The sequence below is a fragment of the Glandiceps talaboti genome, chromosome 10 (genome assembly GCF_964340395.1).
Source record: "Glandiceps talaboti chromosome 10, keGlaTala1.1, whole genome shotgun sequence".
NCBI classification, from domain to species: domain Eukaryota; kingdom Metazoa; phylum Hemichordata; class Enteropneusta; family Spengelidae; genus Glandiceps; species Glandiceps talaboti.
In genome coordinates this window covers 840,970-867,500 of record NC_135558.1, presented here as the reverse complement: position 1 = coordinate 867,500, position 26,531 = coordinate 840,970, and the positions used below count along the sequence as shown (strand labels likewise).

General features: G+C 36.5%; 2 protein-coding genes across 2 annotated transcripts in view; one reads left to right on the top strand and one right to left on the bottom strand.

Annotated features, from left to right (window-relative positions):
* LOC144441246 (TBC1 domain family member 13-like) overlaps window positions 1-9,039 on the bottom strand; it is a 15,167-nt gene extending 6,128 nt beyond the window's left edge. Inside the window, exons 1-6 of the mRNA XM_078130803.1 lie at window positions 8,950-9,039; window positions 6,666-6,727; window positions 4,833-4,917; window positions 3,427-3,509; window positions 2,827-2,986; window positions 348-534 (exon numbers count right to left, since the gene is read on the bottom strand). Of these exons, the coding sequence (XP_077986929.1) occupies window positions 348-534; window positions 2,827-2,986; window positions 3,427-3,509; window positions 4,833-4,917; window positions 6,666-6,727; window positions 8,950-9,039 (667 nt within the window). The remainder of the gene's footprint in view (window positions 1-347; window positions 535-2,826; window positions 2,987-3,426; window positions 3,510-4,832; window positions 4,918-6,665; window positions 6,728-8,949) is intronic.
* A 2,021-nt stretch (window positions 9,040-11,060) lies between these two features.
* LOC144441245 (protein zer-1 homolog) lies at window positions 11,061-26,092 on the top strand (the record flags this gene model as incomplete). Its single annotated transcript, XM_078130802.1, has 13 exons — window positions 11,061-11,647; window positions 13,738-13,887; window positions 14,482-14,602; window positions 15,237-15,380; window positions 16,389-16,447; window positions 16,776-16,838; window positions 17,332-17,602; window positions 18,282-18,372; window positions 19,019-19,089; window positions 20,403-20,512; window positions 21,152-21,340; window positions 23,271-23,368; window positions 24,595-26,092. Coding segments are annotated over 13 exons (2,106 nt in total), but the record flags the coding sequence as incomplete, so codon positions are not given.
* Between the last annotated feature and the right edge of the window lie 439 nt (window positions 26,093-26,531).

Below are 26,531 nucleotides of genomic sequence, written 5' to 3'. Positions count from 1 at the left end.
CTAGGTCCAATTTCTCTGAAACTCCAGCTTCTTAAAATCTATCTAAACTTTTCCAGATGAAAGGATGTTCCTAGTACTTTTGAAATAACTAAATCCAATAATCTGTTTTCAAGAAAATTGACAATCGTATACTTAATCTAGTATTTTTAAATGATGGTTTGGGTACATGTAATACAGTATTTGGCAGCCATATTGGATTCTAAAATGACTACATTTCTTCCTTGAGTTTAACTAAGAATATATTTGAGATTTCATAAACAAGATAAAAGCAAAATTTTACAATTTTCAAGACACATGCTTACTACAGTGAAGACTTGCACGATTTTGTAAGATATGTAAAACCCTACCTTGTACTTCCTTATCTGATGCAAAAATGTAATAAATTGGACCGATGATTTCATTCATGCCTTGCACATAGCCTTGTCCTGGGTTTAATTTTGTGTAGATGAATAAAATTCTCTCTACAACCTCCCAGTGGGCCTCTTGTCCATCAGGTAGTGTTTGGTATTCATCTGGTAAGGTCTTAGATTTTACCTGGAATTGTGTAAGACATTATTTTGGAATTACGTAAGACATTATTTTGTGATTATAGATCAGTGGTTGTGTCTTCCCTCAAGGATGATAGTACAATAAGATACAAATTTAATACCGCAAACACACAACACAGGGAACCTTACACACCCCTGTAACATTCACATACCTAGGATAGGGTTGTGGACATAGCTGTACCAACTCAGTGGAGCCACGGGGACTGTACCAGCTATGTGTACAATATCCCTGTAACAGCTCTGGCCAACACACTAGGTGTAACATACCTAGATTTGACAGATGTGTAACTGGTATGCCAACACCAATGTAACATGGATGTTAAGAATAGCAATGCTGCATAGGTTTTTATAACATTCATGTACATAGGCTTTTTCCCATAGCCATGTACCAGCTATGTGATCATAGCTGTAACATAGGTATTTCTCATAGCCATGCACCAGCTATGTCAGCATTGCTGTAAGAGGTATTTCCCACAGTCATGTACCAGCCGTGTGAGCAATGCTAGTCAGATATGAACAAAAGGGTTGCTATAGAGTATTATTCCACCATAGCTATTACCCGTATGTGCACAACTGTGTGCTAGGTATGCAATACACAGCTGTGGTATTGGGATGTGCAAAACAGTCATGGCACAGAGGTGGTATTGCGCATCCATGCAATAGGCATATTTTTCACAACCATGTACCAGGGCTGTGGAAAAATATACTCAGTAACAGGGCTGTGAGAGGCACACAGCTGGTACATACCATGCTTCTCTTCCTAGCACTAGAATGTGGCCGCACCCTAGCACTAGAATGTGGCCGCACCCTAGCACTAGAATGTGGCCGCACCCTAGCACTAGAATGTGGCCGCACCCTAGCACTAGAATGTGGCCGCACCCTAGCACTATGATTTGCACACCCTAGTGCTAGGATGTGGCCGCACCCTAGCACTAGAATGTGGCCGCACCCTAGCACTAGGATTTGCACACCCTAGCACTATGATTTGCACACCCTAGCACTAGGATTTGCACACCCTAGCACTATGATTTGCACACCCTAGCACTAGAATGTGGCCGCACCCTAGCACTATGATTTGCACACCCTAGCACTAGAATGTGGCCGCACCCTAGCACTATGATTTGCACACCCTAGTGCTAGGATGTGCAAGGTTCCCTGTGTAGCACTGTTGAGTAGATTTTTGTTGAACCATACAATAAAATGTAGCAGTGTTGATAAGAATTTTGTTGAGTCAGACAATAAAATGTAGCACTGTTGATAAGATTTGTTGAGTCAGACGATAAAATGTACCACTGTTGGTAAGATTTGTTGAACCATACAATAAAATGTAGCACTGTTGGTAAGATTTGTTGAACCATACAATAAAATGTAGCACTGTTGGTAAGATTTGTTGAGTCAGACGATAAAATGTACCACTGTTGGTAAGATTTGTTGAACCATACAATAAAATGTAGCACTGTTGGTAAGATTTGTTGAGTCAGACGATAAAATGTAGCACTGTTGATAAGATTTGTTGAACCATACAATAAAATGTACCACTGTTGGTAAGATTTGTTGAGTCAGACGATAAAATGTACCACTGTTGGTAAGATTTGTTGAACCATACAATAAAATGTAGCACTGTTGGTAAGATTTGTTGAACCATACAATAAAATGTAGCACTGTTGGTAAGACTTTTGTTGAACCAGACAATAAAATGTACCACTGTTGGTAAGACTTTTGTTGAACCAGACAATAAAATGTACCACTGTTGGTAAGATTTTTGTTGAACCATACAATAAAATGTACCACTGTTGGTAAGATTTGTTGAGTCAGATGATAAAATGTAGCACTGTTGGTAAGATTTGTTGAGTCAGACGATAAAATGTAGCACTGTTGGTAAGATTTGTTGAGTCAGACGATAAAATGTAGCACTGTTGATAAGATTTTTGTTGAACCATACAATAAAATGTACCACTGTTGGTAAGATTTGTTGAGTCAGACGATAAAATGTAGCACTGTTGGTAAGATTTTTGTTGAACCATACAATAAAATGTAGCACTGTTGGTAAGATTTGTTGAGTCAGAAGATAAAATGTAGCACTGTTGGTAAGATTTTTGTTGAGTCAGACGATAAAATGTACCACTGTTGGTAAGATTTGTTGAACCAGGCAACATTTTTGCAGATCTTGTGATTTTACTTGTATGTACCTATACTTGACTTGGTTGTATGATATAGTGGTTGCCAAACACAAATCTAACACATGAAATGAAAGGATATAGTTGAAATGTGTGCTTACATTAGTGATACCCAACCAGTTTTTGCCCACATCACCAGAATTCAGCACCGTATACTCAACTCGTTTACGTAATGTTTCTACTCCAGAGTCAGCATTGATAATTGTTTTACAAGGGTATTGGGTGGGTCTCTGAAATAAGGCTATGTCTGGTAATAACCTCCTGAGAAACAATTCACATAAAAAGTGAAATTAGTTTAAAGTTATGTAAGTTGATAAATCACTACATTTAATATCATACTCAAGCCAAGTTATTATCCTCAAAGACAAAATATGGATTATATACCCTGGTCATTCTACATCACGACAACCCAATCACTGGTTTTGTTGTGTCTGAAATATGGGTCAAAACAATCCAAATCACCAATATTTTCCCCCATTTTTCATAGATTATGCCTGAGGAGGTATAATTATATTATTCCCAATATTTTACTTCATTCAACTGGAAAATACTCACGACCTCTGATTTTTTTCTTGATTTAACTTGAGAGCCTGGGTATGTGTGTTTCTTGAACAAAGCCACAGCAAAAGTTTACAATTTTGATTTCCAAGGTGCATTCAGACCATTCTATGTGAAGGCAGATTTTCAAAAGGTGTATTTACCTTGTGTCTTTGTCAATTTGTAACAACATTTCATTGTCTTTGAAATACTGTGACCATTCACTCTTGGGGTTTGGGTTCAAAGGCTACAAAAGAGATTTACATGAAATAGTGAATTAAATGTAAGATGAAAGGTTAATTGTCTTTCTCTCAACTTGTAATTACTTTTGTACAAACAAATACCCCTTGGGAGAAAGCGGATTAATAACTTCTGTAGACTTATTGTCACTCCCTTAACATAATAATCTTTTATTCAAATTTAGAAATTTGTAGCCGAGGTATATGGCGCCCTCACTTTGTCTTTATTTCATACCTTTGTTTTTCCTACTAGTTTTAATTATGTATACATTTCTTTTGACTGATGTCCACCTATGCTTTGCTACATAGCCACCTATTTGATTTAGACATCTTATGAATACTTAGTTCTATGCTTGATTTGTGTCTTCATGTCACTGTACAACAGTCCTTAGAGCAGTACACAAGTGTCTCTGTTGCAGTCAAACCAGTTATCCACGTTGCCTTTGTATTGGGATGGTCAACGGAGTTTGGTCCAAGAAGTCCCTGAGCTCCGCCAATAGATGTACAGGGTGTTCTCGTGTACCCGAAGTTACTTACAGTGCAGGCTAAGAAACCTTGGAGAAACCTTATAACTATTGTCCCTGAACCCAAGTCCCCATGACGGCATCGATCATACGCAACCTTAGCTCCGTCCATAAGACTGTGTTGCTTACAAATGGTTGCTATGGGACAGGGTTAGTCCCCCAGTGTTGTTGAAGCAGGAGAAAACCAGAATACCCTGGGAAAACCTGTATTGTTGGCAGGGTCAAACTGAGCATCACCATTCTTACATACAGACCTTTAATGAAACCCAGCTGATGCTGGGCAGGTTCAAACCCACAAATAGAGGCATATGAGCTAACCACTTGGTCATCGACAACCCATTTTTTATGCTTTTATGATCACCTCAACTGAACAGTCCAATAGGAAATTTTGGTTGATAAACTTTGCAAAGATAAGTTGTATGATATAGTTGTGACCAATAGACATGATATTTTGCAAAATGTAGTGATTGGTTGTGCTACATAAGTCTGTCATCTATAATATTCTAGGGCCTGGGTCTACATTGGTTGTGCTACATAAGTCTGTCATCTATAATATTCTAGGGCCTGGGTCTACATTGGTCGTGCCCCATAAGTCTGTCATCTATAATATTCTAGAGCCTGGGTCTACATTGGTCGTGCCCCATAAGTCTGTCATCTATAATATTCTAGAGCCTGGGTCTACATTGGTTGTGCCCCATAAGTCTGTCATCTATAATATTCCAGGGCCTGGGTCTACATTGGTTATGCTCCATAAGTCTGTCGTGTACAATATTCCAGGGCCTAGGTCTACAGTCTAGCAATACTTACATGATCTTCAACTTCTGCACCCTCACAATTTCTTTTGGCACCAGGCACTATGATGAATTCCTGAATGAATTGATTATAAAGGGCTCTGTAAAGACAACATATCAGAATGTATTAGATAATCAAATGTATTAAAGTCTTCCAATCTAACATCAATGACAACAAAAATGTCATCAATTTACTTGCATATACTGTAGTTGATTTTATGTGCTACTAAAAACATTTTTATTTTGGCTCTGAAAACTTTGGCAGAATAACAATTTAGGATATGACAGGCACACTTTAATTTAGAGGATAGTGTACAGAGAAACTAGACACTACTTGTAAAATAACTCATCCAGTCAGCCTGCTGTATCCAATACAACTGTCATTGATACCTTTCACAACAACTGAATATAGAAATATGACAACTCATTAAGTATGTTAGCTAGATTTATTTCCAAGGACAAAGCTTTGTTGTGTATTGCGACTATTCAGAAAAACATAAGACTACAGTCCTTTATACTAATTTATTCAATTTCATAATGATGTAACCATGGTAACTAAATTCAAAGACACCATGGTAACTAAATTCAAAGGACACTGTGTTCATGGGTTGTCAATGGAGTTTTCTACACATAAAACTAGACATGATTGGTAGATATGTTGGTAAATATAGGCACACACTAATACAAATATTTAGTTTTTTGTTTATTGTTTACCTTTTTTCTGCTCTTTTAAAGTATCTTTTCCCTACAACGTGCCATGTAATAAAGAAATGATTTAAAAATCTGGTGTGTTTTTTCCTAAATCGATTTTAACTTGTTCTTTTGTTGGTTTGAATAAACCAGCTTTACTATGACTGCCTTATTAATTATTTATGAGTTTATTCTACTGAGCGCCCTCAACTGCTGACCCTATGTAATAAGGGTGACGGATCAACTCGTCCCAAATTCAACTCGTCCCATTTCAACTCGTCCAATTTTCAACTCGCCCCAATTTCAACTCACCCCATTTTCAACTCGCCCCCAACTCTTTACAATATAATTTACCTGTGCATATATGAAATCAAAGCCAGTAGTACTCAGTTTGGAGGGTGTGTGGTATCTCATATTCCACTAATGAAGTACGAGGGAGAAGAGACACGTCTCCAAAACCCGTATTCGCGGAAGTCGTAAGCATGTCAGTCACTAATATTCTCCCTCAGTGGTTATTATCATTATTATTTCTTATTTGGGTTGTAAACATTAAGTCCTAATGTGAAAAGTGATATTCCATGACTGAGGAAATTTAAAGTTGTTGTGCTAGTATAAGTTCTAGATCTAGCAAACACTTAGCCAAAACCCACACCACTTTCTGCTATGAAATGTTACATTTGCTACACTTCAACTGGCTATGTAGGTAAAATCATGTAAATTTTTCGGTCCCCGTACTTTGAGTCCATGTATCATTTAGATTTATAAACGTTTCCTAGTGTTGTTGGGGCGAGTTGAAAATGGGACGAGTTGAAAATGGGACGAAGTGAATCGCAATCTGTAATAAGTAGTCTTTTGAATGGTGAGTGGGGACAAGGAATGGGTATTTTAAAAGAGCCAAAAAAAAGAAGAGGTAAACAATAAACTAAAAACTAATTTTTGTAAGGAACGAAAGTAAACAAAAAACAAGAAACAACTATTTGTAAACAAATAAGGCAAATTCCCAGCCCCTGTGATTTAACAACACAAATGAAGTCACAAGTGATTAAGGGTTGTGTATTGAGTGGCATAATGGATTAAACTTAGATTGTCAACAACAACAACAACAACAACAACAACAACAACAACAACAAATGAAAATTCTTATCAAGTTGGCTATTACCTTTGTTTTCTGTATGTCTCTTCCCATAAACTTTTATCAGGAGGTAGATAATTTAACAGAACCTATTGAAAGACAAAGAACATTAAAATTATATATATTGTAATACATGTATCAATACTAGTAGGGTAGGCCATTGGCCCTCCACAACACTCCTGTTGGTGGAGGGTCTATGGGTAGGCTATTAGCTGATGGTACTCTAAGGCTGAGTCACTTCACACACTTAATTCTCTATTAATCACTGTTATCATGATTACTTGCATGAATGATTACAAAAAAAAATTATTTCCATTTTGAACACAACATTGAAATCATAACTCAGTGATTCTAAACACAACATTGACATCATAACTCAGTGATTCTGAACACAACATTGAAATCATAACTCAGTGATTCTGTACACAACATTGACATCATAACTCAGTGATTCTGAACACAACATTGAAATCATAACTCAGTGATTCTGAACACAACATTGAAATCATAACTCAGTGATTCTGAACACAACATTGACATAACTCAGTGATTCTAAACACAACATTGAAATCATAACTCAGTGATTCTGAACACAACATTGAAATCATAACTCAGTGATTCTGAACACAACATTGAAACCATAACTCAGTGATTCTGAACACAACATTGAAATCATAACTCAGTGATTCTGAACACAACATTGAAATCATAACTCAGTGATTCTAAACACAACATTGAAATCATAACTCAGTGATTCTAAACACATTGAAATCATAACTCAGTGATTCTAAACACAACATTGAAATCATAACTCAGTGATTCTGTACACAACATTGACATAACTCAGTGATTCTGAACACAACATTGAAATCATAACTCAGTGATTCTGAACACAACATTGAAATCATAACTCAGTGATTCTGAACACAACATTGAAATCATAACTCAGTGATTCTGAACACAACATTGAAATCATAACTCAGTGATTCTGAACACAACATTGACATCATAACCCAGTGATTCTGAACACAACATTGACATCATAACTCAGTGATTCTGAACACAACATTGAAACCATAACTCAGTGATTCTGAACACAACATTGAAACTATAACCCAGTGATTCTGAACACAACATTGACATAACTCAGTGATTCTAAACACAACATTGAAATCATAACTCAGTGATTCTAAACACAACATTGAAATCATAACTCAGTGATTCTAAACACAACATTGAAATCATAACTCAGTGATTCTGAACACAACATTGAAATCATAACTCAGTGATTCTGAACACAACATTGAAATCATAACCCAGTGATTCTGAACACAACATTGACATAACTCAGTGATTCTAAACACAACATTGACATCATAACTCAGTGATTCTGAACACAACATTGAAATCATAACTCAGTGATTCTAAACACAACATTGACATAACTCAGTGATTCTAAACACAACATTGACATAACTCAGTGATTCTAAACACAACATTGACATAACTCAGTGATTCTAAACACAACATTGACATCATAACTCAGTGATTCTGAACACAACATTGAAATCATAACCCAGTGATTCTAAACACAACATTGACATAACTCAGTGATTCTAAACACAACATTGACATCATAACTCAGTGATTCTGAACACAACATTGAAATCATAACCCAGTGATTCTAAACACAACATTGACATCATAACCCAGTGATTCTGAACACAACATTGACATCATAACTCAGTGATTCTGAACACAACATTGACATCATAACTCAGTGATTCTAAACACAACATTGACATCATAACTCAGTGATTCTAAACACAACATTGAAATCATAACTCAGTGATTCTGAACACAACATTGAAATCATAACTCAGTGATTCTAAACACAACATTGAAATCATAACTCAGTGATTCTGAACACAACATTGACATCATAACTCAGTGATTCTAAACACAACATTGAAATCATAACTCAGTGATTCTGAACACAACATTGAAATCATAACTCAGTGATTCTGAACACAACATTGAAATCATAACTCAGTGATTGCATGTATAATATGATCACAGAGAATAGAAATGTGAATATACATTACACATTGTATGCAAATAACGTTTCATCTGTAATATGATACTCTTGTTATGTTCGTTATTCATATATTAAAATTGAAACTGGTGAAGTTTAACGAATAGTAGACAGGGGCACTTATATTATTTCATTATTTATTCAGAGTAGCACAGCTCAAAGACAAGGCCACTGCAGACAGCGCCCTCTTATTCATATGTATATATCCTTCCTTACCTTCCAACAGGTTGCCCTCATACCAGGCTGGTCGGGAACACCTATTAAAATTTGGAACCATTTAAATAACTTAATATTGAATAAAAGCATGATTTACTAGCGCTGGTGCATTATGGTGAACTTAGGACGGAGTGACAAAATTCAAAACAATCCAACTTTACCCAAGTGCGTGTGGGCGTAACCACTGTGTAAATGTGATGGCGTCAAATAAAATCAAAACAATGCTCGAAGATCATCCCGTACTCTTACAGAATCTAGAAGCAAGCTCGGCATATATAACTCTTTCAATGTATCATTATCTCACATTGATATCATAGCTTACTCTCCCACACTCAGTAAGATATGTGATCGAAAGGCGAATGTTATAACTCGCTGACTGCACTCTGACGTTCGCTAAATAGTAATAAATGTATGTGAACAAGAACGTACTTACCCTGAGAACACATGTGATTTAGTCTTTTAACGTCAATTTTTGGTCGTTCCAAGAGATTTTGGAACTCTAACAACCTATAAAAATATATAATAGGTATAATGAGTGGAAGCACATGCGCAAGAAAAGCACCGAAAATGAAATTTCAGGATCAAAACATTTACCTCTGCCTGTAAGTCGCCATCTTGAAAATATTATATCCTCGTTTCTAGCTTACAGGATTCCTGTTATATTGCCTTAGCGTACAAACAATATAATGAAATATTTTGATCGACAAGAATATGTAATATTTCATACGATTGAATTTATTAAGTATTTGATAAATTCATCAAGATTTCTTCATGCTGTTAGTAAGAACGTGTCACCATCTCAGTTATTTTTGTGTCATGAACGAGGTGACGAGAAAGATGGTGCTTGTCTAGCCTGTGTGCACGAACATTCAGCAAGTATGTCTATTATTAATTTTCTTTCCCTTCGTTGGCTATTCTAGTTATTTTTCATAAAACACTAGATCTCTATGATCTATCGGCTGTGTTTTGCCGATGTGAAATCCGATGGTGAACATTTTGTGAATATGGTATTATATCCAAATTGTCATACCCACAGAGCTGTCTGTCATTTTGAAATTGAAGTGTATCGCATGAAATCTCATCATGCTTGACATGCATGTCACCTTCGACGGTAGAGTGACGCACGTCATGATTTCGATGCTGGCTGACATCATGCAGACATAGAAATATACTTATGTGTACGTATACAAATAAATCTCCAAACTTAGTTCACGACGAAACCCGTGTTTTATAAAACCAAGACAGTGAGAGAAAGCTGATTTTCCTGTGACACATGCACAAGATATATACATGCTGTGTATCTCAATATAACTAGACTATATATATTGCATATTTTATCATTTATTATGAATAATCGTATTACTTCAATAATAACGTACTCAAAGTTATGTTTTATCTTGTCTTCAACAAAGTGTAGACATTTTGGATGTTGAAGATGTAAGACATGATTACATGTTGTGGCTATAGTATGTGAATTATGGATAACATATATAAATATGCCGTAAATGCATCAACATTCATGAAAAGAATGAACAGAACAACAAAACAGTATTTAGTTTTCTCCCCAGGATTGATTTCAAGTATGATTGATAATTTGCATAATGATTTACATATTAATGACACTAATTTGCATAATGATATATATTCAGTTCAGTCTGGTGGATGGGATGAGTAGCGAATCTTTCCAGAGTCTAAAAATGTGACCTTTTCGTCCAATATCTTTATTTCCAAAACTAGTGGGCAGATTTGGCTTACATTTGTTGGACATATTACTGTAGATATTAAAGATGAAGATGAATTCAAGATGACTGTATGTGTACACAAGTTTGTCTGTATTATAAATATCAAATCTGTACACTGACTTTACCGATAGCATTTACAGCAAGAAGAAAGAAAGTTTTCAAGTAAGTGTCTTTGCTTAGACAGATTAAAAAAAATTTTCTTTCTGTTATTTTTCTTATAGTCTCTCCAACCAGTCTGTGGTGAAAACAGTCAAGATGATCGACAATGAGGAACAAGATGCCTTGTCACCAGATTCATTATTAGATATCACTTGTGACTTTTGCTTGAATCATAAAGAAGTATTCTGCATCCGGAAAGACTTGTCGTCACACTCCTTAATTTTACGACCTGGCATTTACCTACCAGTTGAGATCTGTGATAAATTAATTTCCCGACTTACAGCTGACGGAAACACGACAGATGTATTCTTAAACCTGTTTTCAAATACAACAGCAACGAGGCTCCATCAAGTTGATTTACATGGCTGCGAGAATATCGTTACGGGTATCCAGAGTATCTGTCGACATGACATAGTTGAATTAGACATATCAGGTTGTATCAAGATTGAGTCATCAGCATTACAGTATTTACAGCTATTATGCCCAACTCTTCGATCATTGAATGTGAATGGTTGTCATTCCCTCATGTATGGTGCAACGGCAGAAAACTTTGCGTTTGTCAATCTTCGGTTGTTGGACATTGGAAATACATCTCTTCACCCTCAACAGCTTCAGCAGATCATACCCCCACTCATAAGTCTGACCTCTCTGGATCTTTCACGGGTCGTTAAAGATGGAGATTTGACATTTTTACATAACCTGAAGTTCACTCTACGTTCACTGGTGTTATTTGATTGTATGTTGCGTTTAGACAGTTCGGAAAGTTTCTTGTTTCTCCACAATATGACTGCACTTAGGTAAGGGTGTCTTTTTATCATGAAAGCAGTTTGAACATACATTTTGCATAACAAAGGAATTTGCATGAATTAGTATGCTAATTAACATATTTGCTTCCTTTGAGCCAGTATGAAACTCACTCTGGATATGAGAGGAGATCCCTGTATAAATGATTTATGAGAATACATGTATGTCATCAAAAAATCAGCTATACAATGTATCAGCTGGAGGTTCAATGCTGGAGGTTCACTGCTGGAGGTTCATTCAATGCTGGAGGTTCAATACTGGAGGTTCATTCAATGCTGGAAGTTCAATGCTGGAGGTTCAATGCTGGAGGTTCATTCAATGCTGGAAGTTCAATGCTGGAGGTTCACTGCTGAATCATACAAAAATCAAATAAATCAAAATAAATGACAGCTGTTCATTAAAGCTACACTAGCTGCAGCTGGAACATTTTTTGAAACTTTTTTGTTTGATATAATTGACTTACTCATAATATTGTAACAGTATTGAATCACCAGTGGGTAAACAATTTTCTGTATCTGTACTCATAAAATAGTACATGAAATCCGATCAAATTAATTTTGGTTATGCACCCTAAAATCAGTTGCCCATTGCAATCATGATTCCAACCTGTACTTCTTATTGATAAATTCAACCTGTAATTAACTTGAAAAATGTTCAGTGAATATATTGTTGGTTGCATGATAGTAAAATGAATACGCCAGTTACAGTTAGCAATCTGTTGCTATGCCCTCTTGTGGCAGCCAGTGAACAAGACAAGAGGTTCCAGTTGAAAGCGCTTGGTAATGCTTTCCTGTTTGTAGTTGTGTGAAAATGGGGGAATAACAATCTTCAGCAGAAATATGTTTCTTTTTATTCAAAGGTACTGATTTCTAAAATGCTCCAAGTTGAAAAAATGATTATAATAATATAAAATCCTAACCTTGATCCTGGATGTAACTTTGCTTGATATGATGTAGAACCAGGAAAAATGATGCCAACTCTGTAATATAATGTTTTTATAGTTTTGTTGAGAAAGAAAACTACATATAATCAGCTGCATATAATGTAAATTTACTTACAAACAGTTGTCTGTATGATTTGATCTCCCTGTACATCGTGATACACATTGTGTCAAGTGCAATGGTGCTGTGTACAGACCTGAGCAACAGTTAGCCATCCTCAGTAACATTTTCAGGTCATTTTTGTTCTATTTACAGTTGTTTTGTTTGTCTATAGACCGTATGTTATTTATAACCCCATCAACTAACACCTGGAGGGGATTATGGAAATGAGTTCCACCTATCTGTATTGTCAGTATATATATAATTTTAAATATGTATGTATGTCTGTCTGCTGCTGCTGCTGCTGCTGCCACTGATCTCAGCAAGCCATTTCTGTGTGTGTGTGTGTGTGTGTGTGTGTGTGTGTGTGTGTGTGTGTGTGTTTGTGTGTGTGTATTTGTAAAGTAATAAAATGTAACCAGATTTGTTTGAATTATATCTAGAAGGCCTTGCTATTCAGTGGGGGTAGGGGGTACTCACATAGTATGGGTATATACATGTGTACAGCTGTTTTGACCCCCACCCCCTTTTTTGACTCATGTAGACTTTTGACTCTTTATATTTTCAGCATCATATACATGTAGGTCTGACCCCCCTCTTTGAACCCATGTACGACATTTGACCTCATATTTTGGACACTATAGTTTCCAAGTAGCCGATTGTCACATTTTTTCCCCAATATTTTTAGAGAATGAAGTTTCCAAGATGCTTATTTTTCACATTTTTCTGACACTTTCAGTTTCTATTTCCAGGCAGAATGTATACATTTGACTTAGTTTCTAGTAGCATTTGTGCTTGAAATTAAATCCTGTAGGGTACCTATTACCCAGCCAAGTGTCTGCCCCATCCCCCACGCCTGGCTGCCAGTGGTCATGAATCTACTGTAATCACACATACATGTAGTATCAAACCCAAATCAAACTATAATGTATTTCAATGGCAATACATAAACAAAGAAGTACATGATGACATTGACTCTAGATTTATTTTACAGTTATTTATCGTCCATAACAATTTGTTTTAAAAATATTTTTTTTTGACAGGCATCTGGATATATCTCAAGAGAGGGGTGAAATACAGATAATGATGTCAAGTCCAAATGTTTTAGATGATTTATTAGATAAATTACCCAATCTCGTTTCCCTGGATGTGTCTGGCACAGATTTGTACCATCATCACCACCATGTTAGCAGGTAAGATGACACTGCTTCTGGCACAGTACTGTTATCATGTTTACAGTGCCATTTTGCATAATGATTACCATATCAATAAGATACTAATTTACATAATGATTTACATAATATATGCATTTCTTCAGTGAAGCACACTCTTAAAATATGTGAACTCATCACATATATCATGTGTAAAAATGGGACCAACCATTTCTCTCTCATGTGAATGTATTATTATGATGAAGATATGTAAAGCTGAAGGATGAAAGATAGCATTGATTTGAAGTACAGTAGAAACCTGGCAGCCTGGATGGCATGGTTATTGCATATGCTAGCACTGTTTGCTCTTTCTCCATAGTGGGGAGAACACAGGATAGCAGAAACCTGCCAACCATGGAAGAATGGATGGGTGTGTGTGTGTGCGTGTGTGTGTGTGTGTGTGTGTGTGTGTGTGCATGTACATGTACAATACATAATTATGTGTCTGCTTGTAAAAGCTGACATTTGTAAACTTGATAATTTTGTGTACCCTTCACTTTTCTAGTCATAGTAGTCAGTCCAAGTATACCTATAAGAATCAAAAGTAACAATAGTTTTGTTCTTCTTTGTTGACAGTGCTGGAGGTGGCAAAGTAGTGAAAATGGCGAATAATTTAAGACATCGACAAAAGAGACTTGAATTCTTGGGTTTACTTGACACAGAAGCATGTGAGGAAATAGATCTCCCAGCTGTCAAGGTTAGTAATGGATGAAGCATATACAAATCTATAAAGATTATATTCAGTGTAAATAATAAAAAAGGCCTTTGCTCTCATGTATACAAATTGTCCTGGTAAAACTAAAAGAATTTTTAGAATCTCTCATCAAAGGAGCTATCAGAATTGGTTCTAGCTATGTATCTTTGTCAAGCTGTATCAGTTACATGTACTCATCAATATCATTCAAACCTGACACCAAAGGTAGCTTGTAGCATATGTATGTCACTTTGTTTTGTTATCAAATTTGACCAAAGGGGTCACACTAGCCCCTCAGCAGTCCTGGTTGCTAATCAACTTTCTTGATCTTATTTGAAGTTGCAAATCAATCCATAAGTTATTTTCACTTTTGAATTTGAAATAATTTGATCAAGACAATAGTATTTTTGGGTGGCAAAAATCAGAGAGAGACACCACAGCCTCTTCAAAAACCAGGCCACTGTGTACATACTTGCACATCTCCTTCAAGCCATGTCAATGCAGAGATAAGTTTTAATGTGTAATGTAGATACATGCACACTAACATCAACCCAAAAATGGTTGCCTCAGTTGCAGACTGAGCTGAGACACTTAATAACCAGATGTGTTTTGTTTTGTTTTGTTTTGTTTTGTTTAGGTTGCGGGTGATGGTAATGAAGAACAGATATTGAATGCACTTGAGGTGTACGCCAACAGAGATTCATTCCTGATGAAAGCCTTAAATAGCCTCTTTGATATAGTGAGAGCTGTGGATCTACAGAGACCATCTGTTGCTGTACAGGTACTGTCTATTTAATATCAGAACCAGAACTGTTCAGTACTGAAGCATAATTTTGAAATGTCATTACAGAAATTTAAGTTCATATAGGTTTCATTTTTTGTGTTAAGTGATGTAATATTTTTGAACTTGTGTCATTTTACACACATTTTTGGACTACTTCTTGGACTGCAGGCTGCTGGAGACACTTCCTGTTTTAGCTGTAAGTTGTAGCATAGACACTCTACTGTCTATGGTTGTAGCATAGACACTCCACTGTCTATGGTTGTTGCATAGACACTCTGCTGTCTATGGTTGTAGCATAGACACTCCACTGTCTATGGTTGTAGCATAGACACTCCACTGTCTATGGTTGTAGCATAGACACTCCACTGTCTATGGTTGTAGCATTGACACTCCACTGTCTATGGTTGTAGCATAGACACTCCACTGTCTATGGTTGTAGCATAGACACTCCACTGTCTATGGTTGTAGCATAGACACTCCACTGTCTATGGTTGTAGCATAGACACTCCACTGTCTATGGTTGTAGCATAGACACTCCACTGCCTATGGTTGTAGCATTGACACTCCACTGTCTATGGTTGTAGCATAGACACTCCACTGTCTATGGTTGTAGCATAGACACTCCACTGTCTATGGTTGTAGCATAGACACTCCACTGTCTATGGATGTAGCATAGACACTCCACCGTGTATGGTTGTAGCATAGACACTCCACTGTCTATGGTTGTAGCATAGACACTCCACCGTGTATGGTTGTAGCATAGACACTCTGCTGTCTATGGTTGTAGCATAGACACTCCACCGTGTATGGTTGTAGCATAGACACTCCACTGTCTATGGTTGTAGCATAGACACTCCACTGTCTATAGTTGTAGCATAGACACTCCACTATCTATGGTTGTAGCATAGACACTCCACTGTCTATGGTTGTAGCATTGACACTCCACTGTCTATGGTTGTAGTTGATAAATTGTAGATGACATTCCCTCTATTTGTGTTGTTTCAGCGTATTATTGCAGGCATGACAAGACATACACAAGATATTGGTGTACAGATATCTGGCAGGTAAGAGGCATAATTATGTCTGGCTGGGAATTCTTGGAACAGTACAGTTTACAAGAAAAGTAAAGTGTAATATAGTATTTCACTGCCAGTAATCTGTCTACTGTAGGAGAGTAAAGGCAAAGGTCGAGTAGTTGATTGTATTTTGCAAATGTCATTTTGGCAAAAAACAACACAATCAAACAAGATGTTATTTTTTTATTCCAAAACTTATTCAAAAGGTCACTGAATTTTTAACTTGATGACAAGTCAGATGATAATCTTTTGTTGAACATGGTGACAACAAAAAAAGAAGCGGATAATATCTTTTTTATCTTGTTTTTTTTCTCAGTGCCTCACTTTATCACCTAACCAAGCGGGACTCTTGTGTCAAGATTGGTTGTAAATTGAGAAGGTAAGCAGTATATCAGCATTACTTCTAGATGGCAACTCTACCAAACATGATAGTAATTATAGTACAAGAACTTCATGATCCATGACTGTGGGTATCATGTACTTGGGCTATTTGCATGAGTGCTTATAAGGTTCTCTGCAGCCGTACTTTCCTACTGTTGTAACTAAAAATGCAGCAAAAACCATCACAAGAATGAGTGCAAGTACCATGCGTACCCTCACTGACACTCATGAGTCATGGAGTCATGTCATTATTACATATCCAAAACAGCAAATTTTGTTATAAAAAGTACAACTGTGCATTCAAGTGATTATGTGTACATGTCCTTAGAACAATTGCATGCTCATTTGCATACAGACATAACAATACAGCAATTATGTTTTTCTTAGTACATTGCAATGCAAATACCAACAGTTCACATGCACCAGTGTAATAGTGACTGGTACATATGTACTACTTCCCCAAATTATGATATTTTTCTTCTCCATTTCAGGCAAGCAATCATTGCTTTGATCACTGCAATGGAAGAATCACCAGCAGATTCAACTCTACAAAGGAACGCTTGCTTGACACTCTGTAATTTCAAAGTCCCAGAAGAATTAGAGTTTATGTATGAAAGGGTAGCTCGTCTGTTGCTAGAACTGCTAGTCTCTGAGACAAATGATGAATTCATTCAAAAAGTGGCTGTGTATCTGTGTAATGCAATTGTATGCCAAGTGGATGGAGCACAAAAACAACTTGTTGGACGAATAGGAGTGGTAAAGGTATTATCTTATTTCTGTTACTCACAAAAGTTAATATATTTATAATAATAGTAATAATAACGGTTTATTTTCAAATGTTGTGACCTTATGGTCAAATTACGATAGTTACATTACTTTAAAAACACCTAAAGGACAGACAATGATGACAACTAAAAAGTGTGAAGTAATATTTCAATTAAAAAATTGCAATGGCGAGACACACTAGAGACAATGACTATTTTGCAACAAATTGACACAGTAAACAACTGGACTCAGTTCTTTCCGTTTAGTTCTTACTTTAAAGTTCCTAACATTACAATTTCTTGTTGGGTATTTATGTGATTTATTACAATACTCGTCATATTGTGTGCCAGTGTATACTAAAAGAACTCATTCATAGCTATAGACTTATTTTTAGTTTCAGAATTTGTCTATGAATCTTATCAATCTTCAGGGTTAACATTAAGATATAATCAAACTCATACACACACACACATACACACACACACACATACACACACACACACACACACACACACACACACACACACACACACACACACACACACACACACACACACACACACACAGATCTATTAATATCTATTAAGCCTAAGGCATACTTTGTGCAACAATTACCTACATTATATTTTCATCTCAATGATTGAAGACTTTGAATGATATAATTGCCTATTTTCAGACAATGTTGACGCTGATACAGGAAAGACTGGTGCAAAGAAATTGTGATGAAGTGATGGAAATTGCGTGGAGTACACTCTGGAATGTAACAGGTATAAAAACATTCAGCCAATTTGTATACATGTTAGTCTCAGTATAATACTCAACGTCTCACCAGTCAGGGCTCCACAATGACACCCCCCCCCCCACCCCATGAAAGTCTAAATGGATCCAAAGTTTTCCACAGCAGAAGTCACGCAGAACATTTGTTCCAAGTCTGCTTACAAAGCCCAATCTTCATACTTGTGTTGTATCAGTCACTTGAGACATGCAAACCTGTCGTGAAGGAACCTGGATTGTTCAGTGTGCCATGTTTGACATGAAATATTCCCCAGAATGCACTGTTTTCGGATGCAGATTCGGTACAGAAAACTTTGACTTAAATTTCCCAGACTCTGGTCTTGAGGTCTCAAAGTGGAGCCCTCAGCGCTGAGAGTCTAGGTAACCAAGACTAATACATGTAGATTTCCACCCCTTCTTTCATTAACAACAAAACTACCAATAGTGCTGAGCATGGGAGGGTTAGCGTTTTACTGGTCGTCTTTGAGAGATACAAGTCACTTTATTTTGGAGAACTATATCTAGACTGAACTAAGATTATCATTATCATTCATAAAATCCTACTGTATTACAAACTTTGTCATTTTGAAGTTAATGACTTTTTTAAACCCTCTTCTGTTTTGTTTTCCTCCCAATAAGATGAGACAGCTGAAAATTGTCAGATGTTCCTTGCAGGTGGTGGAATGACACTGTTCTTGGCATGTCTTTCTGTAAGTACACTGTGTTTTTCCTTTAAAGCGTTGTGGAATTCTGGTACCACAGTTTTGTGCAGGAACTAGTAAAGTCATTTTAGCCTAGAATCCAGACGTGGGGATATTTGAATCCCACCTTTCCTCTCCCATGCCTGACATTTTGCTAGCACTAATTGTTTGTATGAGTATTTCATGTATGTCTATTTTGCATACTGCGATTGTTTCATGTGTTTTTTTGCATACTATGAATGTTTCATGTGTCTATTTCCATACTGTGTCTGTTTTATGTGTGTATTTGCATACTGTGTCTGTTTCATGTGTGTCTATTTGCATACTATGACTGTTTCATGTGTGTCTATTTTGCATACTATCACTGTTTCGTGTGTGTCTATTTTCATACTGTGTCTGTTTCGTGTGTGTCTATTTGCATACTGTGTCTGTTTCGTGTATGTCTATTTCCATACTGTGTCTGTTTCATGTATGTCTATTTCCATACTGTGTCTGTTTCATGTATGTCTATTTGCATACTGTGAATCTTTCATGTGTGTCTATTTGCATACTGTGTCTGTTTCATGTGTCTATTTGCATACTGTGTCTGTTTCATGTGTCTATTTGCATACTATGACTGTTTCATGTGTCTATTTTGCATAATGTGTCTGTTTCATGTGTCTTTTTCCATACTATGACTGTTTCATGTGTCTATTTTGCATAATGTGTCTGTTTCATGTGTCTATTTTGCATACTGTGTCTGTTTCATGTGTCTATTTTGCATACTGTCTGTTTCATGTGTCTTTTTCCATACTATGACTGTTTCATGTGTCTATTTTGCATACTGTCTGTTTCATGTGTCTTTTTCCATACTATGACTGTTTCATGTGTCTATTTTGCATACTGTCTGTTTCATGTGTCTTTTTCCATACTATGACTGTTTCATGTGTCTATTTGCATACTACGACTGTTTCATGTATCTTTTTGCATACTACGACTGTTTCATGTATCTATTTGCATACTACGACTGTTTCATGTATCTATTTGCATACTACGACTGTTTCATGTGTCTTTTTCCATACTACGACTGTTTCATGTGTCTATTTGCATACGACTGTTTCATGTATCTATTTGCATACTACGACTGTTTCATGTGTCTAATCCGATACTCTGACTGTTTCATGTGTCTATTTGCATACTACGACTGTTTCATGTGTTTTTTTGTATACTGTGTCTGTTTCGTGTGTCTATTTCCATACTGTGACTGTTTCATGTGTCTATTTGCATACTATGACTGTTTCATGCATACTATTAATGTTCCATGTTTGTCTATTCTCCACCAGGCCTTCCCAGATAAAGTGGAGTTATTACGTAACATGATGGGTTTGTTAGGCAATGTGTCAGAAGTGCAGGAACTGAGAGGTGAACTTATCCAGTATGTACAGGTGTTCAGGTAATAATTATTACAAATTCATGTCTTACTGTATCATAACGTAAAGAAACAAAGCATACAAAAAGCACAGATATCTTAATGAAAAATTAACACATGCAGTCATAAGGAAGACGAAAGGTGAAAACCAACAATACTGATATGTACCTGTGATCAATATGTCAGCATCACTTTATGATGCTTCTAATCCCATGACAGTACACAATTTGGGAGATATCCCATATGAGTGATGAGAAACACAAAATGGGGTGTGTTTTTGGAATGGCTCTAATCATGCTAACATAGTTTATGTTCCTGAATCCGAGAGCAATTCAAGGATGTATTATGGTAGCTTTTATCACATGGTCATTTTTGAAACAAACTGCATATATTACTGTATACTTTGTATCAGGCACATTGATATGCAAATTATATCAAAATTACAAACAATGTTAGGGGAATCCTCTCCCCACCCCCACATCCATCCCCACCCCCACCCAACACACCCACTTGAAATTAAACTCTTCTTTCTTTCTAAATCACCTTTTTCATCTCTATACCAGTACCTTGAAGTAATTCATAATTTTCATTGTATGTATCACACTATATACACGTCATTGAATCATTCCGATAAGCATGTAGACGTTGTTTTGAATTTTTCAGCACTTTACTAGCAAATCGGCGTGATGGTATTGAAGTAAGTTACAATGCAGCTGGTGTGATAGCACACATAGCATCAGATGGTATAGACCAATGGAGTCCTGAACCAGCAGAAAGAAAACAAGTCTTGTCAAAGATGGTACATGCTATAGAGTCCTGGGATTTGAAGACACAAAGAAACATCAACTACAGGTAATATCTCTCACTACAGGTAATACCTCTAACTACATGTACTGGTAATACCTCTAACTACAGGTAATACCTCTAACTACTAGTAATACCTCTAACTACTGGTAATACCTCTAACTACAGGTAATACATCTAGCTACTAGTAATACCTCTAACTACTGGTAATACCTCTAACTACTAGTAATACCTCTAACTACTGGTAATACCTCTAACTACAGGTAATACATCTAGCTACTAGTAATACCTCTAACTACTGGTAATACCTCTAACTACTAGTAATACCTCTAACTACTGGTAATACCTCTAACTACAGGTAATACATCTAGCTACTAGTACTACCTCTAACTACAGGTAATACCTTTAACTACTGGTACAACCTCTAACTACTGGTACTACCTCTAACTACAGGTAATACATCTAGCTACTAGTAATACCTCTAACTACTGGTACTACCTCTAACTACTGGCAATACCTCTAACTACTGGTAATACCTCTAACTACCGGTAATACCTCTAACTACAGGTAATACCTCTAACTACTGGTAATACCTCTAACTACAGGTAATACCTCTAACTACTGGTAATACCTCTAACTACAGGTAATACCTCTAACTACTGGTACTACCTCTAACTACAGGTAATACCTCTAACTACTGGTAATACCTCTAACTACTGGTAATACCTCTAACTACAGGTAATACCTCTAACTACTGGTAATACCTCTAACTACAGGTAATACATCTAGCTACTAGTAATACCTCTAACTACAGGTAATACCTTTAACTACTGGTAATACCTCTAACTACTGGTAATACCTCTAACTACTGGTAATACCTCTAACTACTGGTAATACCTCTAACTACTGGTAATACCTCTAACTACAGGTAATACATCTAGCTACTAGTAATACCTCTAACTACTGGTACTACCTCTAACTACTGGCAATACCTCTAACTACTGGTAATACCTCTAACTACCGGTAATACCTCTAACTACAGGTAATACCTCTAACTACTGGTAATACCTCTAACTACAGGTAATACCTCTAACTAAAGGTAATACCATAAGTCCGTTGTGAAATTTCTTCAGCAGATGCCTGTTTCTGCTGCACTATACAAGCATGATCAAGCAGGAGTTGTGTCACAGTTTCACTATGTAAATTGAGATGCAAAACAAGTTAGAATTTCAAGCTGCTTTCATGCTCATTTATAACCAGCGACAGGCAAGCATTTATAACCAGTGACAAGCATTTACAAGCAGTGACAGGCAAGCATTTACATCCAGCGACAGGCAAGCATTTACATCCAGCGACAGGCAAGCATTTACATCCAGCGACAGGCAAGCATTTACATCCAGCGACAGGCAAGCATTTACATCCAGCCGCAGGCAAGCATTTACATCCAGCCACAGGCAAGTATTTACATCCAGCAACAGGCAAGCATTTACATCCAGCGACAGGCAAGCATTTACATCCAGCCACAGGCAAGCATTTACATCCAGCCACAGGCAAGCATTTACAAGCAAGACTTGTTGCAAATAAGGAAAGTATTAAAAATGAATTAATTGGATTAATCACATTTTGTACAGCATGTTGGAACAGCAGAGACTTGTATTACATTTCAAAAGTTTGATGAGAACAGTTTTATAGCCTCTTTACTTTCATTTCAATTTCCCCAGGCATTTCATTTCTACTTTAACACACCATAAACTGTTCATATCAAACCATGAAATGTAATACAAGTCTCTGTGGTTCCAACATGCTGTTCCAAGTGTTATTAATCCAATTCATTTATTTATTTTGTCCTGTTTTATAACAAGTCCCATTTGTAAAAGCTTGGCTGTCAATGGTTGTACTGCAGATAGATTTTGAATGTCTTATTTTGATATCATCTTTGGTAAAGCATATGAAATAACGACAGTTCTGTATTTTACAGATCATTTGAACCAATATTACGACTGTTATCGTGTTACCATACGCCACAAGTACAACACTGGGCTGCATGGGCTCTGGCTAATTTAACCTCTGTCTATCGTAAGTATTCAATCAATATGTATCAGTAGTTTACAATGTCAACAGGTCATGGCAATATCACTGGTAATTGTAATGTACTAAACGTCTAATCATGACAGAGTCTTTTTTTTCAACTGCATTTGTCATACAACAATGATGTGGCAACATGAAATAATATGTTTATAATGATTATATTCCAAGAAATGAGTGTAAGGAGCAGCATAAGATCTCAATTGAATTGTTATTGTGTGCTATTGCAGTTGAATTCTGAGTTAAAAGGTGTTTGTGTAATGTGTAGTCATGATGTGGCATGTCTGTCTCTCTGGCTGACTGGCTGGCTTGCTGGTTTGTTGGCTGGCTGGCTAACTCTCTGTCTGTCTGTCTGTCTGTCTGTCTGTCTGTCTGTCTGTCTGTCTGTCTGTCTCTCTGTCTCTCTGTCTGTCTGTCTGTCTTGCTGGCTGGCTGGCTAACTGTCTGTCTGTCTGTCTGTCTGTCTGTCTGTCTGTCTGTCTGCCTGTCTGTCTGTCTGGCTGGCTGGCTGGCTAACTGTCTCTCTGTCTCTCTGTCTGTCTGGCTGGCTGGCTGGCTGGCTGTCTGGCTGGCTTGCTGGCTAACTCTCTCTCTGTCTCTCTGTCGCTCTGTCTCTCTGTCTTTCTGGCTAGCTGCCTGGCTGGCTGGCTGGCTGGCTGGCTGGCTGGCTAACTGTCTCTCTGTCTCTCTGTCTCTCTGGCTAGCTGCCTGGCTGACCGTCTCTCTGTTTATCTAGTATTAGGGTGTGGATGTACACTGTAAGTGTAACCTCATTTAGAGAAATGAACAAAGTTTATTATAATGAAGCATTCATTATATTATAGTGAATATAGTTTAAATATATATATGACTGTTATTTTCCTTTTGTTCAGACATACGTATTAATTTGCTAGTTATCATGTGTTTGTCATAGCTTGAAGAAGGTGTGCTAGACGAACCAAAACATCACTTATTAGTATTTTACTTTGGGATTGAAAATAAGGCCGACTTTGTACACTACTACCTGTTCAACAAGTCACTCATATATATATATATATATATATATATATATATATATATATATATATATATATATATATATATAAGTTATGAAACATAACAAAGTATTAGCAATAGGACCATGTGGTTTAAAATTAAAATTCAATTTGGTTATGACAAATTTATGGTTTGTTCAAAGTCATAAATGATATTTTATATTTTATGTATTTCCCTTGCAGCTGAGAAATATTGTCCGTTATTGTCCAGAGAGGGAGGCTGTGAACTACTACTTGGTATTGTAGAAAGTGATCATCCAGCTGTTTACAGTCGCATCAGAGAACTGGCAGAGAAGTCTCTCAGTAATGTGAGATATCACCTAGAGAACCACTAAGGAGAACCAGTGTAATCATTTAATAATGTGTAATGAGAGAAACCAGTATAATCAGGATATTGTAAGACAATATATGTATCCATTGTACAATGGGGTTCATGTGTTCCTGGAAAGTTCGTAGAATTTTAACCCATTTATGGAAATTTCTGTAAAGTTGACATTTCACTAATTTTCTTGGAAAATGTGAAATCATTGTTCGCTACTTCTTTGCATGTAACATGCTAGTACTCCTATAGGTCAAAAATTGTCTTCTTTAACTTATTTACCAATCACAAATGTCCTATTATACATGTGCCACTTCAAAGTCATACCTTCAGATATCTAAATCTAGATGCAACCACTTTGAAAAGTAAGTCAATGCATCGGATCAGTCTATTGAGCAATGCCAAGACAGTTGCAACCAATCAGATTAGATATTTAATGGGTGCCACATATTGGAAGCTATTGCATATGCATGACTAATGACTCCCATGATGCAATGCATGTCCACTGAACCATGAATGAGGAAAAGGTTTCAACATGTTTTTTCTCAATTAATGTCCAAGGGTGAACAAGTCCATTCAGTGATTGTTCTTGGCACAAAAGCATACCATTATGAATTAATTGTAGATGTAATGCATTGATAACATTTGATATCAGGAGTTGTTCTAGACAGGTGTCAAGTGTGACTAGTGGTGGAAGGATATATGTGTCAACCGCAGCTGTTTGATGTGAAATCTTTTGTCACAGTCTCATGTAATGTAAATGATGCAGCATAAAGAAATGACTTTCCAGGACCCACAGTTTACCCCCCCCCCCCCCCCAAATATTCATGGAGTGGTATTCCTTTTAACAAAACACACACACACACACATATATTACTAGAAGTATAGGTATGCCTTTCCCCAACCCCAGCTTTATTCTAAAGTTGTTGAAAGCAAGAATAAGAAGGATATTTCATTGACAACTTTAGAAAATACTGAATATACTGAAATGAATGTAACTGTAAAGTGTAAAAAATAACAAGTTTCCAGTAGCACAGAGATTTAGTATAAAATTATTTCTGTACTTGAGAGTATCAGTATAAGTATATTGTGCAAGGAACAGTAATTTGAGCTACACTGAAGAACCCCACCAACTTTGTGTTCTTTCCACTCATATTCAAGAATTCAAAGAAACTGAAGGAGATTAAATCTTTAGGGTTAGATACAGAATGTGTACTCTCTATCAATGCAAAATTTTTACCCTTCACCAAACAGGCTCTAGTGTCCTTTAGGTATACCCTGTTTAGATAATCCTTTATCATTAGTTATTCACAAGACCACTCAGTTCATCATTTTATATCACTCCTTTCGTAGTACATATATTTTCACTGTACCTTTACTGTTTTGATAATACTAAGTCGTACATAATGTATGCATATATACACACACACATATATATATATATGTATGTATGTATGTATGTATGTATGTATGTATGTATGTATGTATGTATGTATGTATGTATGTATGTATGTATGTATGTATGTATGTATGTATGTATGTATGTATGTATGTATGTATGTATGTATACAGCTGAAATGCATGATTCACCTTGAAACTTTTTCAACCCTGTTACTTTTGCCATATGACAGTAAGTTCAAAGCCCATGCAAAAAATGAGGATTTCGTTACAGTTTTGATGTCCTGTTTTTGAGCTAGCGTGTATCTCTTAATTGTGTATTTGTATCATTCTAATATTTAATGGTGTGTAACCATTTCATGAGGTGACCACCTTAATTATAATATAGTCCGATTATCAGAAA